The following is a 13,903-nucleotide window of genomic DNA, read 5'->3' on the forward strand; positions in this document are numbered from 1 at the left end:
CCATGTGACCCGTCAATTCAAAGGCAAGCTATAATTATGTTTCTAGAAAATGAGTCTAAATTATATTTGCAGGGTAAAGGCTCTCCTAATGATCATATAGTGATTTGTATACTTCATTGAATTATCGTACTTTTCTATACACAAATTATTCGTATTAATCCTTTCGTGCCGCAAATTGTACTCTTAAAGTCGCAAAAAATCATTGTCACAATTGAACGAATTATATGTATATTGATAAATTATATTTGAATAATTCCAAAGTACGACTCATAAATCATATGAAAGCTCAACAATATAGTAAACATTCTTTGGTATAACACGAAGTCCCTAGAACACTTTTCAACCCATTTCTTTGCTTGAATTGTATTTTTTTCCATCAAGAAGTAGTCTAAGATTAAAATTAGTTGTTATTGACTCATTGTTTTGGAAATCACAAAAGTGACGTCACACTTAGCACAATAACTCACAATCAAAAGAACAGATTATCATGAAATTTTGACAGCTTACTTTTGAAGGTTGCTACTAACTGAAAATGTCGATCCTCAACTCTACTCCGAGTACAACAAGGACTTCTTACACTTAAAATTCCTGATGAGCAACCCCTCATTCTTACTCTCAGTCTCACATGAGCACATGCATTAATAGCTACTTTTGATGTTCTGTCTTCAAGAATCTAATAATAACAGGGGCGTCCATAGGGTTGGGCTGGAGTGGCTGTTTACCACCCCAAATTAAGGAATTGTTGCTATTAACTACAAAGTTTAATATTTAATACTTTTTCAAAAAATATTAAGATATTCGTGTATAACTAGATTTTGAAATTTTTTCCAAGAAAATTAGTATTTGAAATTTAATTTTTGAATTTTTTTTCAAAAAATTTAATATCTGATTTTTTTTTAAAATTATTTTAAACACCTCTGTCATCATTGAGAAAATGTTAAAAATATAAAATATGTAACGTCTTTAACTTTGAAGTATCACACAACCTTTTTACCTAGGAAAAAGAAAAAATTCTCAAAATCAGTTGCTTCTTATCTAATTCTTCAATAATTGTTAAGAATTGTTACCAACATTAAAAGAGCTCATTCTAATTAAAGCAATCAAAGTTCATTTGTATGACTAATTTGATTTCAAAATAATTTGCGCATTCTTTTATTTTTTGCATGTGAAGTCTTTAGTCAGTATTTTTCATAATTGTATGAGTAATAATCTTCCTACGGATTAACTTTTTTCGCATAATTCCAGGTTATGGTCGAGTCCTTACCCAAACCGACGAACACAATACATTTTTTACTTTGACGTACAATATTTTCTTACTTATTTGTGTACAGAAATAATCCAGCAGAAAGTATTGAAATTTTTTTTTCATATTTTTTTCAAAAGCACGTCATAGCATTTGACAAAATTCCAACAAATAAAAAAACCTGGATTTTAAATAAATACATTGAATATATATATCAATAATTTTTTTATGTTTGTCTAATCTTCATTAAGTAAAACCTTTTTCATTAATCGAGGCAAGTACTTCCTAACCAGTGCAAATAATTTTTAGTTGAAAAAAAGGAACAAGTTATATTTGTAAAGTTTGAATCTTCAGTGAACGTTTTTTGACCTCTGTAGCCATTTCAAAAGGAACTTTTTTTAACGACATTTTCTATTTGTAAAAGTATTCCGAAGTTTCAATTTCAAAGTTATGTTGTTGAATTTCAAGGGTTTCATTAAAGTTATTTTTCTCAAGTAATACATCACAATATATTTTCCTTATTTTTCATTTGGAAGAAAAACAAATTGTAGGCCAACGAAATACTTCGGATACTCAAACGCACAGAGATGTAAATCATGTCAATTTTTAAGGTAGTCCATTTTTTTGCAATTGGTCATCTGAAATCCTAAGTAGTGAGTTTATATTCCTAACTACATTTAATTACGTTCAAAACCTGATTAAACATTCGTATGTGCCCATAAAAGATGGAGAAAACTAATGCTTTAAGGAAAAAAAGGCTTTAATGATGACGAAATTCCCGAGTTTCTTCTTATTAGTTTGAAAATATATTTAAAAAATACAGATTCATAGGTGAAAATGCCCAATTTTTTATTTTTTTTACTTTTCTAGAGTGCTTAAAAGATACTCTTGCATCCAAAAAGTAGGTACTAAATTTAATTTGCTCATTTTCATGAATTAACACCCCTTACTTATATATACAAGTATACTTTTCAAAATAGCAAGTACCCCCTGGAGGTAACTCAAGGGGGACGTATATTTCACTGCAACAGCTGGGAAATAAAGGAAAAAAACATAATTCCTATTCCGCATGCAACAAAGCAACGGTAGGAACTATATAAATGGGTAGTTATAGTTGACCTGTTTTTTTTATTGGTTCTCTAAACATTGAATTTTCTTTTCCTTAACAGTTGTCATTACTATTTAATTCCTGAGTAATTAATTTCTTTGTTTACTGATTGAATTATATTCCTAACTTGATTGAACATTCGTGTGTACTCAAAAAAGACAGAGAGAGCCCTCTAGCGTGTATTTCAGAGTTATAATTGTAATTCCGTGTTGTACCCAGAGTATAATTGGGGAACAACATCAGAAGCGTTCACAGGCATTGGCTGGAGGGCTTGTAGCATCCCCCTCCAAATTAAGGAATTTTATTTTTTACTAGATAATTTCATATTTGATTTTTTTTGTAAACAGTTGTGGATTTTGGAAATTTTTTCTAAAAAATATTACTGTTTGAGCATAGCTATTGATTTTTGAATTTTTTTTTCCAAAAAAATTAATTCTTGCAAATAGGTTTGGATTTTTGTAAACCAAGCTGCCCAAAATTAAAAAAACTTCCGGACGCCCTTGGGCATTATTGTAATTCTTGATAACGTCTTTGTTTATTTCCTTCTCCATTTCCTCATATTTCCGAGCTGATTAAGACGAATAAGTATTTTGTATTTCTTACTTTACGAATTTTCATACATTTGTATCGTAAATTTTGAGTCATGGCAAAATAAGATAGACACTTTTTTTGATGCCCAGAAATTTCATTCATTCAAAATCTGTCTAAAGCAAGTCGGAAAAAAGATTTTTTTCGGGAATATCGAGCTTTCTTTAAATATATATATATATATATTATTTTTTTGCAGAGAAAAACGCCGAGTACAATTTGGCCAGGTTACAGCAAAGGTAGCACTGATGGGATAAGTGTGTAGTTACATGGAGATTACGTTATAAAATAAAAATTAAGGAAAAATGTCTTGCATTTTGGTTAGGTCAGAAACTATTCAGACCACCCCCGTTTATATGCTTCAACGAATTATTCAACAGATACCTGATTATATGATTGATGTAATCGAACAGGTTCGGAGTAGGTATAACATATTTTGAAATGTTGAATCGAATTTCATATTTTGAGTCGTTAAAATATTATCCGACTTCACATCTGGTCCGTTTATGTTGTTACTTGAGCAAACTAGTTGAACACTAAACTGAAACGAATGCTTCGAAGTGGGGTGAACAAATTCTTTTTTTGTTTTTTGATGGAGTTTACTCTAGGACCAAATTCCTTAAAAATCGTAGCATTTGAAAATAATCTTAAAATATTGATTATCTATCAACCTTACAACTGCATGATTTATAATTGCTAACAACCAATTTAAACCAAATGAATCAAAACTAATTTATTAGTTCTCTTGATAAAATTCTAGAAAATTGGATTTGTGTAGATATTTCTAAAGTATTTTGCAAACTACTCTGCTACTAATAATAATTTTATTACACAAAGCTTTTATTCGAGAGTATAACTCAACCTACCAATTCAGCCTTACATATAGCCTGTAATCACAACTTATCCTTTATGCTCTATGAATTGAACGCTACAAAAATAAATTGCACAGAACGTCAAAAAGTGGAACACTTACAAGTCTCGAAATTTGCACATTCTATTTTGATCCCCCATATCCGTGTCTTCTTCAATTATAATGCAACGTAGGACACTCTGTATCAAGCCAATATTGCTTTAATTTGATCCGTTTTTCATTTTTGTGTGTGATATTTAGAGGGAAAAAATGTTTTTTAACATTCTATTAAAAAATACATACGTTCATAAGCATAAAATATTCCTATAAACTAAATGCACTGTTTTTCAAGGCTATATGATACAAAGTACCTAGGTATATAATCTTAGAATTTAAAAAGTTATAATCTTAAATAATTATTTGTACTTTCCAAACAGCTGCTTACGTGACTTAACTTTTTACAAGTCAAAAGAGCGAGTCAGGACATTGTTCCGTAATATGACCTCAGTCTGGTCTGTGTGAAAGAGGAATTCCATTGGCTGCTTTATTTTTTTTTGTTTATATACATTTTCTCTTCTTTTCTTATTAGTTCCTCTCAGCCATGGAACACTAAAAAAAGTGTGGAACGCGCTCTTTTTATGTGCTTGACAGGAATGCAAAAGTTTTTTCTCATATTAATCAGAACGTTTTCACTGACGTCATAAATTGCTTCGAATCCGCCATTTTGGGAACTCAATATTGGTATTTTTACAATATAAAATGAAAAAATGTCCAATAAACCTTGATAAAACTCCCTCAAATTGCTTGAAAAATAGAGATAAACTATAAACCTACATTGAATTTCAATACTACTTAATATAAAGTATAAACAGTGATATTTAAAATTAAACTACAGTAAAATGAACTAGAAATCCATTTCAAGTGGCTAGATTTGTACATTTTTTCTTATTCGATTAGTGATGAGAAAAGTAGGATAGTTATTGGAAAATGACTTATTCTTAAAATTATAATTGTTAATTTGTACCAACACTATAAAAATACGAATTTATTAATGATGTAATGATATAGTTTTAAAATATTTAAGGTCATATATGAATTTTTTTAGAAAGACTTATTACATTTTCGAAAATTTAAAAAATCCACTACTGTCCACATAAAATTAATGATTTTGGAAAAAAATCTGAAAAGTTAAATTGTTTTTCAAAAATTAAATTTTTGAAAAAAAAATGAAAAGATAAGTTTTGAAAAAAATTGAATATTAAATTTTCTAGTAAAAAACAAAAATTCCTTAATTTGGAAGAAGGATAATAGCTGTTACAGCTTCAATTGACTGCATTTAATTATGAAAATGAAAAAATCTTTTGCTCTCTTGTCAAGCACCAAAAGGAGCGCGTTCTATATGAAATGAATGCTCCCTACGCTTTAGGTCTCTCTTTTTCTTTCCTTTCTCTCTCGCGCGCGTTGGCAGATCTCTTCTCTCTCTTTTTCTTTTTCTTTCTCTATTACTTCACTTGCTCAAATATTATTTTTATTACTAATTCTTCGTCAATTCTAATAATCCTCAACCCTTCGGAGTCCTCTTTCTCATCACGGTTCATGATCCGACGGAAACAATCTCATAGAATGAAACCTTTGTTGTCCATGGGTTCAACCTCATTATTATCAGTAGTATGAGTGTGGATCAAAGTGGTCCTTCTGAGGAGGATGCTTCCAAACAGCCTCGAACGAGTGTTCGAGTTCTCAACAAACAGCAGCAACTACAAACCATCAAGCCACCATCTTCTCCAGGGATCTCTTAGAAATAGCCTTTTCCCGCCTTTAGCTTTGTGTCTTTTTGTTTCATAAATATGTGGCCCGTCAACAAAGAATCAATTAATAATCACAATTGAATTTGGATTAATTGTGTATTCTTCCAATAATTATCGTCCATTTCTATTGACAAATTATCATTATTCACCCTTTGGGTGTGCTTCAAATTCCAATTAAAGTACCCAAAATGTGTCGTCACTCTAAAAGAATGAGAAATTGACAGACTTTATCAAAAGGGACTCATGTCGGGGACATTATAAGACCCATTCATCAAATAAAGATTCTATCCATAGCTAAAACTCTTGGGTATTTTAATTGATCCCAGAAATTTAAATAATAAGCTTTTAATTGATTTAATTATGTCATTGGGCTGATTGTTCATATATATGAAGTAAAAACACAAATAAGGATTTTCTTGATTTTTGTTCAATATTGTTTTTTATGTTGAAGCACCACAAATTTAATTTTATGAGTTTATTTTATACCCTTTGACTCTTAAGAAAATATCCATAATTGGGATAAAGGACGAGTCTAAGAGATCCTTTCATTTATGTTTATTCAGCACTCTTAATTGAGGAATCCACTCCTTTGGAGAACTCGTCAAAGAAACGAACATGGGAGCAATGGTGCTCCCAAGATGAACGAACCTTCTACGAGGCACTCTCAGACTGTGGAAAGAACTTTGAGTCCATTCGAGTGTATTTCGTTCGTCAGAAAAAGACTAACAAAACAAAGGGGCAAATACGAACGTTTTACTATAGAACATGGCATAAAATAAGTAGATATATTGACTTCCCTGATGGGCTAAGTAAGTCCACAAAGGAGCTCTATGGACTTATCAACTATGGAGAGCTACGAAAAAGACTTGGAGGAAAGCTAGATGAAAAAAATTGTATTAAGCTTCAAGAATTGGTTTTCAATGGCTTAACCACTCTTCGAATAAAGGGAAAGACCGTGAGAGTCAAGACCCCTATGTGCTCTGCCTTGAAAAGACTTAACAACCACAGAAAGATATCTACATTGTTATTGTCTCCTTGTCGTCGGGATGTGACTGATTCGGATAATTCTGATGGCTCCAAAAGACTGCCACGCTCTTTAAATATTAATTTAACCCCTCTAACCAATGAGGATTTTGTACGTGTTCATGGAAAAGCTTTACAAAACCCGAAATTATCTCTAGGAACTGACTTGCAAAGAACGATTGGCTCTGTAGTGAAATATCTGGAACAAAAATGGCGAAATAAAGTTGATGCTTCTTCGCAAGAAAAATTAACATTAACTCCTAAGTCTGGCGTGATCCTCAAGAAGCCCATTTTTCTTCCAGTAGAACCACTCACAAGTGAAGATTTGAGTTTAGGAAAAGTAACTCAAGAAGACAGAGAAGATGAAGAGGAATTTTATAATCATATGGAAGAGGATGATCAAGAAGATAAAATACTAAACTTTCCTTGGAACTCTGATTGCACTCTTTCAGTTGGTGAAATATATCTGATGCTAGGTTGTGGAGCTGGAGAGGAAACTGAAGTAGAACTGAATTACACTTTCAAAGGAGAAGAAGAGGATAAACCCTTTGATAAGGATGATCGCTATAGAACATTAAATACCCTGATCAAACTTGTTCATGATAAATTTAAAAAATCTAAGCCTTTGCTCTCATCTGAGAAAGATAGTAATGACGAGGAAAATTTTCGTCGGCCTGCAGCTCCAACCCCTGCAGCGACTGCATTCAAACAACAGTTGGATTTATTGCTACCAAAATACAATAATAGGAAGGGAAGGCCTATGTCGAGGAAGAATGGCAGTTATCGCTTAAATAATGGAGCCCAGCATCAACGACTCCTTCAACCAAAATTCTTTATGCCATCCTCCAAGTCTGAAGTGAAGTTACGACTCCTGCCTCAAGTGAAGGTGACTCATCCAATGATCTCAATTCAACAACCACTTTCTCTTCAAATTCCTACTTATCAGGTCATCGCTACTACTACTCATCAAGATTCGTCCAGCCAGTTTCTTCTTGACTCATCCTCTGAAAATCACCCAACTCACAGTCCTCCTCTGAGTCCTACTGATAGTCTTTCTTCATTAAAGTCAACTGATCGATTTTTGGATTCCGTATTTGAAAATTCAAACAGTTCTCTTCTTCAAACTCCGCCCAGATTAAGATCTAGACCAACATCCCCTTTTATATGTGAAGGAAGCAGCTCAATGAGTTGGTCCTTTCCCTCTTCATTTTCCGAAGGATCCTTGAATTCCAAGTCTTCTCGAAATGGAGGCACTAGTATCATAAATGAAGATTCTTCACACTCTACTAATTCAGAGGTGGATCGGCAGCTACTTTGCATGATGACTGAGAGCTCTGTGGATTTTACCTCAAAGTTTGCTAAACTAGCTTCTCATATCACAAGTGACGTATAGAAGTTTAAAATATCGAAAGTGGAAACACTATACCATACCTACCAATGTCTAAGACTGAATTTTTATGATTATAATTATTTTTTTTAATGATAATTAATTGTTGAAATTGTAATATATGTTTACAAAAATTTTATTAAGAGCTATTCAATCCTATTTATTTGTTTTATTGTTTTTAAAATCATTTTTGAATTAATTTGCTCTACCCTAGCTATGTTACCATTGATTTGTAGAATTTGTTCAATAAATTATTATAAAACTAAAATAATATACAAGTCTTACACTCTATCTAACGTTTACATTTTTTAGTCTCTATATGGGTGGAATATCTGTTGAAACAAAAATATTTCGGTGCGATCGGCTGGTTAGCTATTTGGAACTCTCTGGCACTGAACTTGGGAACTGTCTATACTGTGATAAATCTACAAATCATGATCATGATATATTTGGAAAAATTAAGTTCCATCCTAAAGATCTGAAAATATTCATATCCTTAGTTGTATCCGATAAAAGATGTGACTCAGGCTTAGAAGATAATGAACAACAACTATCTCTGGTAAGTTTGCTCAGAATAATCATCCACTTATGTAGTGTTGGGTCTCTACCATGACTGTAGTCTAGTATGAGATCAGCAAGGTCTGGAACTTAATACTTTTTTAAACGCCAAATGGCAAATATACCCAACTGAAAAGAACAAGATTTTAAACATAAAAATAAAACGTGCTTTTGTAATTTGTGATCAACATCAACAGAGACGGATCAACCTTATAAGCTAATTGGTGCATGTGCAAGAATGGCATCACTTATTTCAATATTCTGGGTACGAACCTCAGTCCAAGATAACCATACAATTATCTTTTAAAAAATGCGCATTTATTGCTCTAAGATACGTCAATCAAGACTAACCAGGCCTAGAATATTTTTTTTGATTAATTATGTGTCAGTTAGGGAGTGATAAAGTGTCAACATCATCTTTCTACAGTCTGTAGGCAACGTGCTTATAGATTGAGAATGCATATATATTTATTTTTGGATTAATTGTAAATTTTAAGTAATTTAATTTTATCACTTTTAGTTCATATTTATACAGAAAATGATTGGATTCCATTTAAGACACTCCAAATAAAGTTTTGATGTTATTTATTCAAATATTTAAAATAATATTGCTGGAAGAGGATTAAATACATTTTTGGTAGAAGTTAACTAATCCCTCCTGAAGGGCTGATCTTAATTTCCTCGGACAATGTTTTAAAAGATAAAAATAATTAAATATGGTACGAGAAAAACAAAGTTTATAAATCAAAAAAGTATTATTTTGTTAATAATAAAAGCACAAATTTAAAATTTTGTTTTATCCTGTTTTGAAAACCATATTAAACAGGTGAATAAAATATTGTTGAATAAACCGAACTTCGATATTTTGATAACCAGGGATTTTTTTTTTCTCTTCGAATAACTTTTCATTGAGAAGTTTTAGTGGAGTATTTATAGAAAACAAAATATGCAAAATTTAATTGCCAACATTTTTATAGTTATAAGGTAATTTGTTATTGACGATTCTACTTAGGTCAAAGTAGTGTTGTTTTTTCAGTAATAAATCCGGTTCAATGACCAGATTAGGACAAATCAGACCAATTTAAAATCCTTTTATAACATCAGCTCTCACGGCACCAACCTTTATTACTCATGTAGTTATTTGAGTTCAAATAATTTGGCCAATTTCAAATTATAAAAATGAATTGAAAAATCGTTTTTGTATAATAGAAATGGAAGTAATTAACTTATTTTCATATATTTTATGAATAACAACATAGGAGTTAAATTGCAATTAGTTTAAATATATAAAACATTATTTCAAACCATTTTTGGGCAATATTTATTTTCGACGGTAAACGTACGTCCCTCACGAATCTAGCCCATGAATGCAACTGACTGGAATTCCATGAAAACTTTTGAATCTTGACTCTAGAATGAATCCACTACTATTTCTACAGTCTTATAAAAAATGAAGTCTTATTGCTACTTGCTACACCCTGTATAAAAATGGATGAGTTAGTTTAAAATTAAGGATCCAACTTAGCATTTGGATCAAGTCCAATCAATCACTCAAAAACAGCACCATCTTGATTTTTTTTTTTCAAATTTAGCACATATTTTAATATCAGTTAAAAACTCAAAAATCCAAAATGTCCGCCTTTTTTGTCCTCCAGCTCAGGGTTTAGAGGCTAAACATACGGCGGGTAACAATGATGCCTGCGATCCACAGGTTGGACATCCCTGTACTTGATTATCAAATTTCTTGTAATGCAAGGCTATCTTAATCAAATCCTTAATGATCAAATTGCTTAGAGTTTCTGTCCTTTATGGACACATGCATTCCTATGCATATAAATTTGACACATAAAATTGGATGTTTAACTGAAATATCTGTCATTTTCTGAATAATTTTTCTACTTTTTTGTTAATTTTTGAAATTTTGCATGGGTCCCTCTTTTTTTTACCTGGTCAAGCTAAGACAGGTTTGGCGATTTTCGGGTGGGGGGTCATATAAGTGGGGTTTATTGTATACTCAAAAAACAAAACCGTTTTTTGAAGTTCAAAGAGAGTAGAGAGTGATTGTAGTAAAAATCAAAAAGTGATTGCCGTCTCAAAAACAAGTATATAATTAATTAAGTTGTTTTCTAAATTGATTCTAAATCGATGAAGTAATGAGCAAAAAAGTAAATCTGTGAAAATTGCAATATCGTTTTTTTAGGTGCAAAAAAAATGAACTTCCAATGAAATATTGGATTTGTAAATTAAGTAAAATTTATAGAAATTTGTATGGATATTCGTTTACATGTAAATTTGACTTATAAAAATTGATGTTTAACAGATATATTTGTCCTTTTATGAATAATTTAAAAGATTTTTTCCATCTTTTTTTAATCCAACGTCAATTTCCAATTTTTGCAAGAAGAAATGCCACAAAACGATGCATTTTGTACATAAAATTCTTGACAATAATATATCAATGAAGTATTTTCAAATTCCAGAACATTTTATTAAATAGTTTTTGCAGTATTTCTAAAAATGAATCAGTTATTGCGGGTTATTTTTTCAAGAACATTATTTTCCATAATTTTTTTGTTTTTTTTTAGTCCGAAAAAAATATGGGCAGGTTCGTGTTTCTCTTTGTAATGGTAATATGATATTAATGATTTTTTTGCAAAATTAGTGCAATTCTTTTTTATTTTTATTTTCTTATCGATTTGATAAATTTTAGACAAAAATAAAAAATGGAAGTATCATCTTAACAATTTTTTTGATGTAAATATGTTTGTATGTTATTTGAAGTTTATATCTTTTCAATTATTTTGACCAATGTGAATTTAATTTCCTGCTCCCTTCTTGGTCCGAGCATTCCTGGGTAACCCTTTGCTAGTTCTCCATAACTTTTTTGTTTTTGCAAGTACGAAAAAATATTTGTAGGTTTCTGTTCCTTTTCACAGTTGCAAATAAATGCTATTTACTACTTTATTTGCAAAATTAGTGGAAAAAAGTTGTTTATTTTTGCAATTTTCTCTCTGAATTTCGATTTGAAATTTTTTCATGCAAATATGTTGATATGTTATTTGAAGTATTTTTTTTTTAATTCGTAATAATACCTTAATTATTATGCTTGTCCGCAATAATATTAACCATTGTGATTGTGATTTCCCGCCCTCTCCCTGTCCCGAGCAACAAACATATTCTATTTTTATTTAGTTATACAATTTATTTTATTATATAACTGAATATTTGAAAAAAAGATAAGAAAAACACTCTCAATGATTGATTTTACCTTCTTTAAGGAGCGACAAATAATACTGGACTGTACCATGGTCCTGGGTGCTAAATAAGGACCAATCCTAAAACTGCCTATCTATGTTTTTGCTAAATAAACTGAACCTTATGTTAATTTTTACATTATTATACATATATATTTGTTAAGAAATATTTATCATTATAAGAATGATACAAATATGTCAGTTGATTAAAGTCTTAGAATTTTTTTAAGTTATATCTACATTGCACTCAAAAGCACAGTGAAGGGTATCATTCCTTGAGTAGTTATAAGTTATGTAGAAGTTGCGATTTACCAAAAATGAGATGGTGCATTATAAATGAAGGATTTATTGCACTTATGATGGGGCTAATGGAAATAGCTAGACATGGGGATTACATTTGTATTCTTCGACGAATTATTGTCAACTTCTATCAAAAAATGTGGTGTGTCTACAAAAAAATAATCTTGAATATAAATCAAGAACAGGAGAAAATCCCTATTTTTTGCGTCATATTACAAGGAGCGTCTGCAAGTCGTTTTGCTTTTTACTAAAAAAAATTACAACTGTGGATTTTGGACATTTTTTTCCAAAAAAACATTTAATTTTTTGAAAAATAGCAATCGATTTTTGAATTTTTATAAAATTTAATTCTTGTGAATAGCTGTGGATTTTGGATTTTTTTTCAAAATAAATTAAATTTTGAAATTTTTTTACAAAAAAAAATTATTTTTTGATTATAGCTATGCCCCCCCCCCCTCTGCGGACTCCCGGGTTATTAATTTTTCATAGAAATCTTTATTTGATTTAAGAGACTTACATCGGCCCTGACATAGCCCTTTCTAAATAAAATAAATGAATTTATCATTTTATTATGACGACCAATTTGCTACTTCAAGTCAAATTTGCGGCACCTCCAAAGGATTAATTAGAATAGTTTGTTAATAAAAGTTGACGATAATTAGTTGAAAGATACAAATCTAAATTCAGATTTATTTATTCTAGCTTACTTTAATGTTGACGGGCCACGTATGTCCTATAAATTGTTTTTCATCATTATTCAATAAATGATAATACTTGATACTTATATATGATAAACATATTAATACAGATATGAAATCGACCTAAATGATTATAATCTTTATTTATATATGAATGTATACACGTTTTACTTGGGGACAGTGATAGGTAGGTCAAAACATAGGTGGTATATTAGTAGTATGTCAAAGTGTCACACCTTTCAAAAGAATGAGTAACTGATCCATTCTATCCCCCTGAATGAGAGTATTCGAACAATTGTTTCATTAACCTATATATTTTATATTTGTGGCCTGTTAACACAAAAACAGGCTAAATTTTTCTCGAAAAAGAATCTGAATGAAATTTGTATCCTTCAACAAATTATTGTCAATTTATATTATGAGATTATTCTTATTAACCCTTTGGGTGTGCTGCAAATGCCACTTAAAGTAGCCAAAATTGATCGTAACATTAAAAAAATGTGTCCATAAATCAAATACAGATTCTCAGCTATAGTTAAAATTCTTAAGTATTTTAATTTGTCCCAGAAATTTGAATAAAAGCCCTATAATTGACTCAAATATGTCAGATATACTGTACGAACATATTTTATTTAATAAGGGGCATATCGGGGCCAATATAGGGCTCATAAATCAAATAGAGTATTTAAACTATACCTAAAACTCTTGGTTATCAATAGTCATACCAGAAATTTGAATGTTAAGCCTAGATTTGATTTAATTATCTTATTGGTGTGTATGTAGAATATAATTATATGAAGTTTAATACATAAATAGGGATTTTCTCTATTTCTATTTTGCTCGCTCATTTTTTAGGAATTGGTAACCTGAAGAATGAGTTTTCTTTTCCTCAATTATTGTTATTATTATTTAACAGTTGAAAAGTAAACTTCCTTTCCTACTACATTCAAATATATTCAAAACCTGACTGAACAATCATCTGTGATCATAAAAGACGGAGAGTAATCTTGAGGATTTCTTGTGGAGTTATAATTGTAACTCCTTGTTGAACTGAGAGTAGAATTGAGGATCGACATTGGAGTCATT

At 30.6% G+C, this 13,903-nt stretch overlaps 2 protein-coding genes across 2 annotated transcripts in view; both read left to right on the forward strand.

Annotated features, from left to right (window-relative positions):
• Positions 1–6,570: 6,570 nt before the first annotated feature.
• Positions 6,571–8,298, forward strand: LOC121122277 (cramped chromatin regulator). The gene has a single exon (XM_040717264.2). It carries the CDS (start codon positions 6,571–6,573, stop codon positions 8,011–8,013), a length of 1,443 nt encoding a protein of 480 aa, XP_040573198.2. The 3' UTR covers positions 8,014–8,298.
• Positions 8,299–8,326: 28 nt separating this feature from the next.
• LOC121122279 (uncharacterized) overlaps positions 8,327–13,903 on the forward strand; it is a 62,780-nt gene continuing 57,203 nt past the window's right edge. The window contains exon 1 of the mRNA XM_040717266.2: positions 8,327–8,566. Coding sequence (XP_040573200.1) covers positions 8,327–8,566 — 240 coding nt within the window. The remainder of the gene's footprint in view (positions 8,567–13,903) is intronic.

Source organism: Lepeophtheirus salmonis, chromosome 7 (genome assembly GCF_016086655.4).
Source record: "Lepeophtheirus salmonis chromosome 7, UVic_Lsal_1.4, whole genome shotgun sequence".
NCBI classification, from domain to species: domain Eukaryota; kingdom Metazoa; phylum Arthropoda; class Copepoda; order Siphonostomatoida; family Caligidae; genus Lepeophtheirus; species Lepeophtheirus salmonis.

What these genes read in the sequence shown, in the direction of transcription:
- LOC121122277 (XM_040717264.2), top strand. Translation starts at nt 6,571, where the DNA reads ATGTGCTCTGCCTTGAAAAGACTTAACAACCACAGAAAGATATCTACA.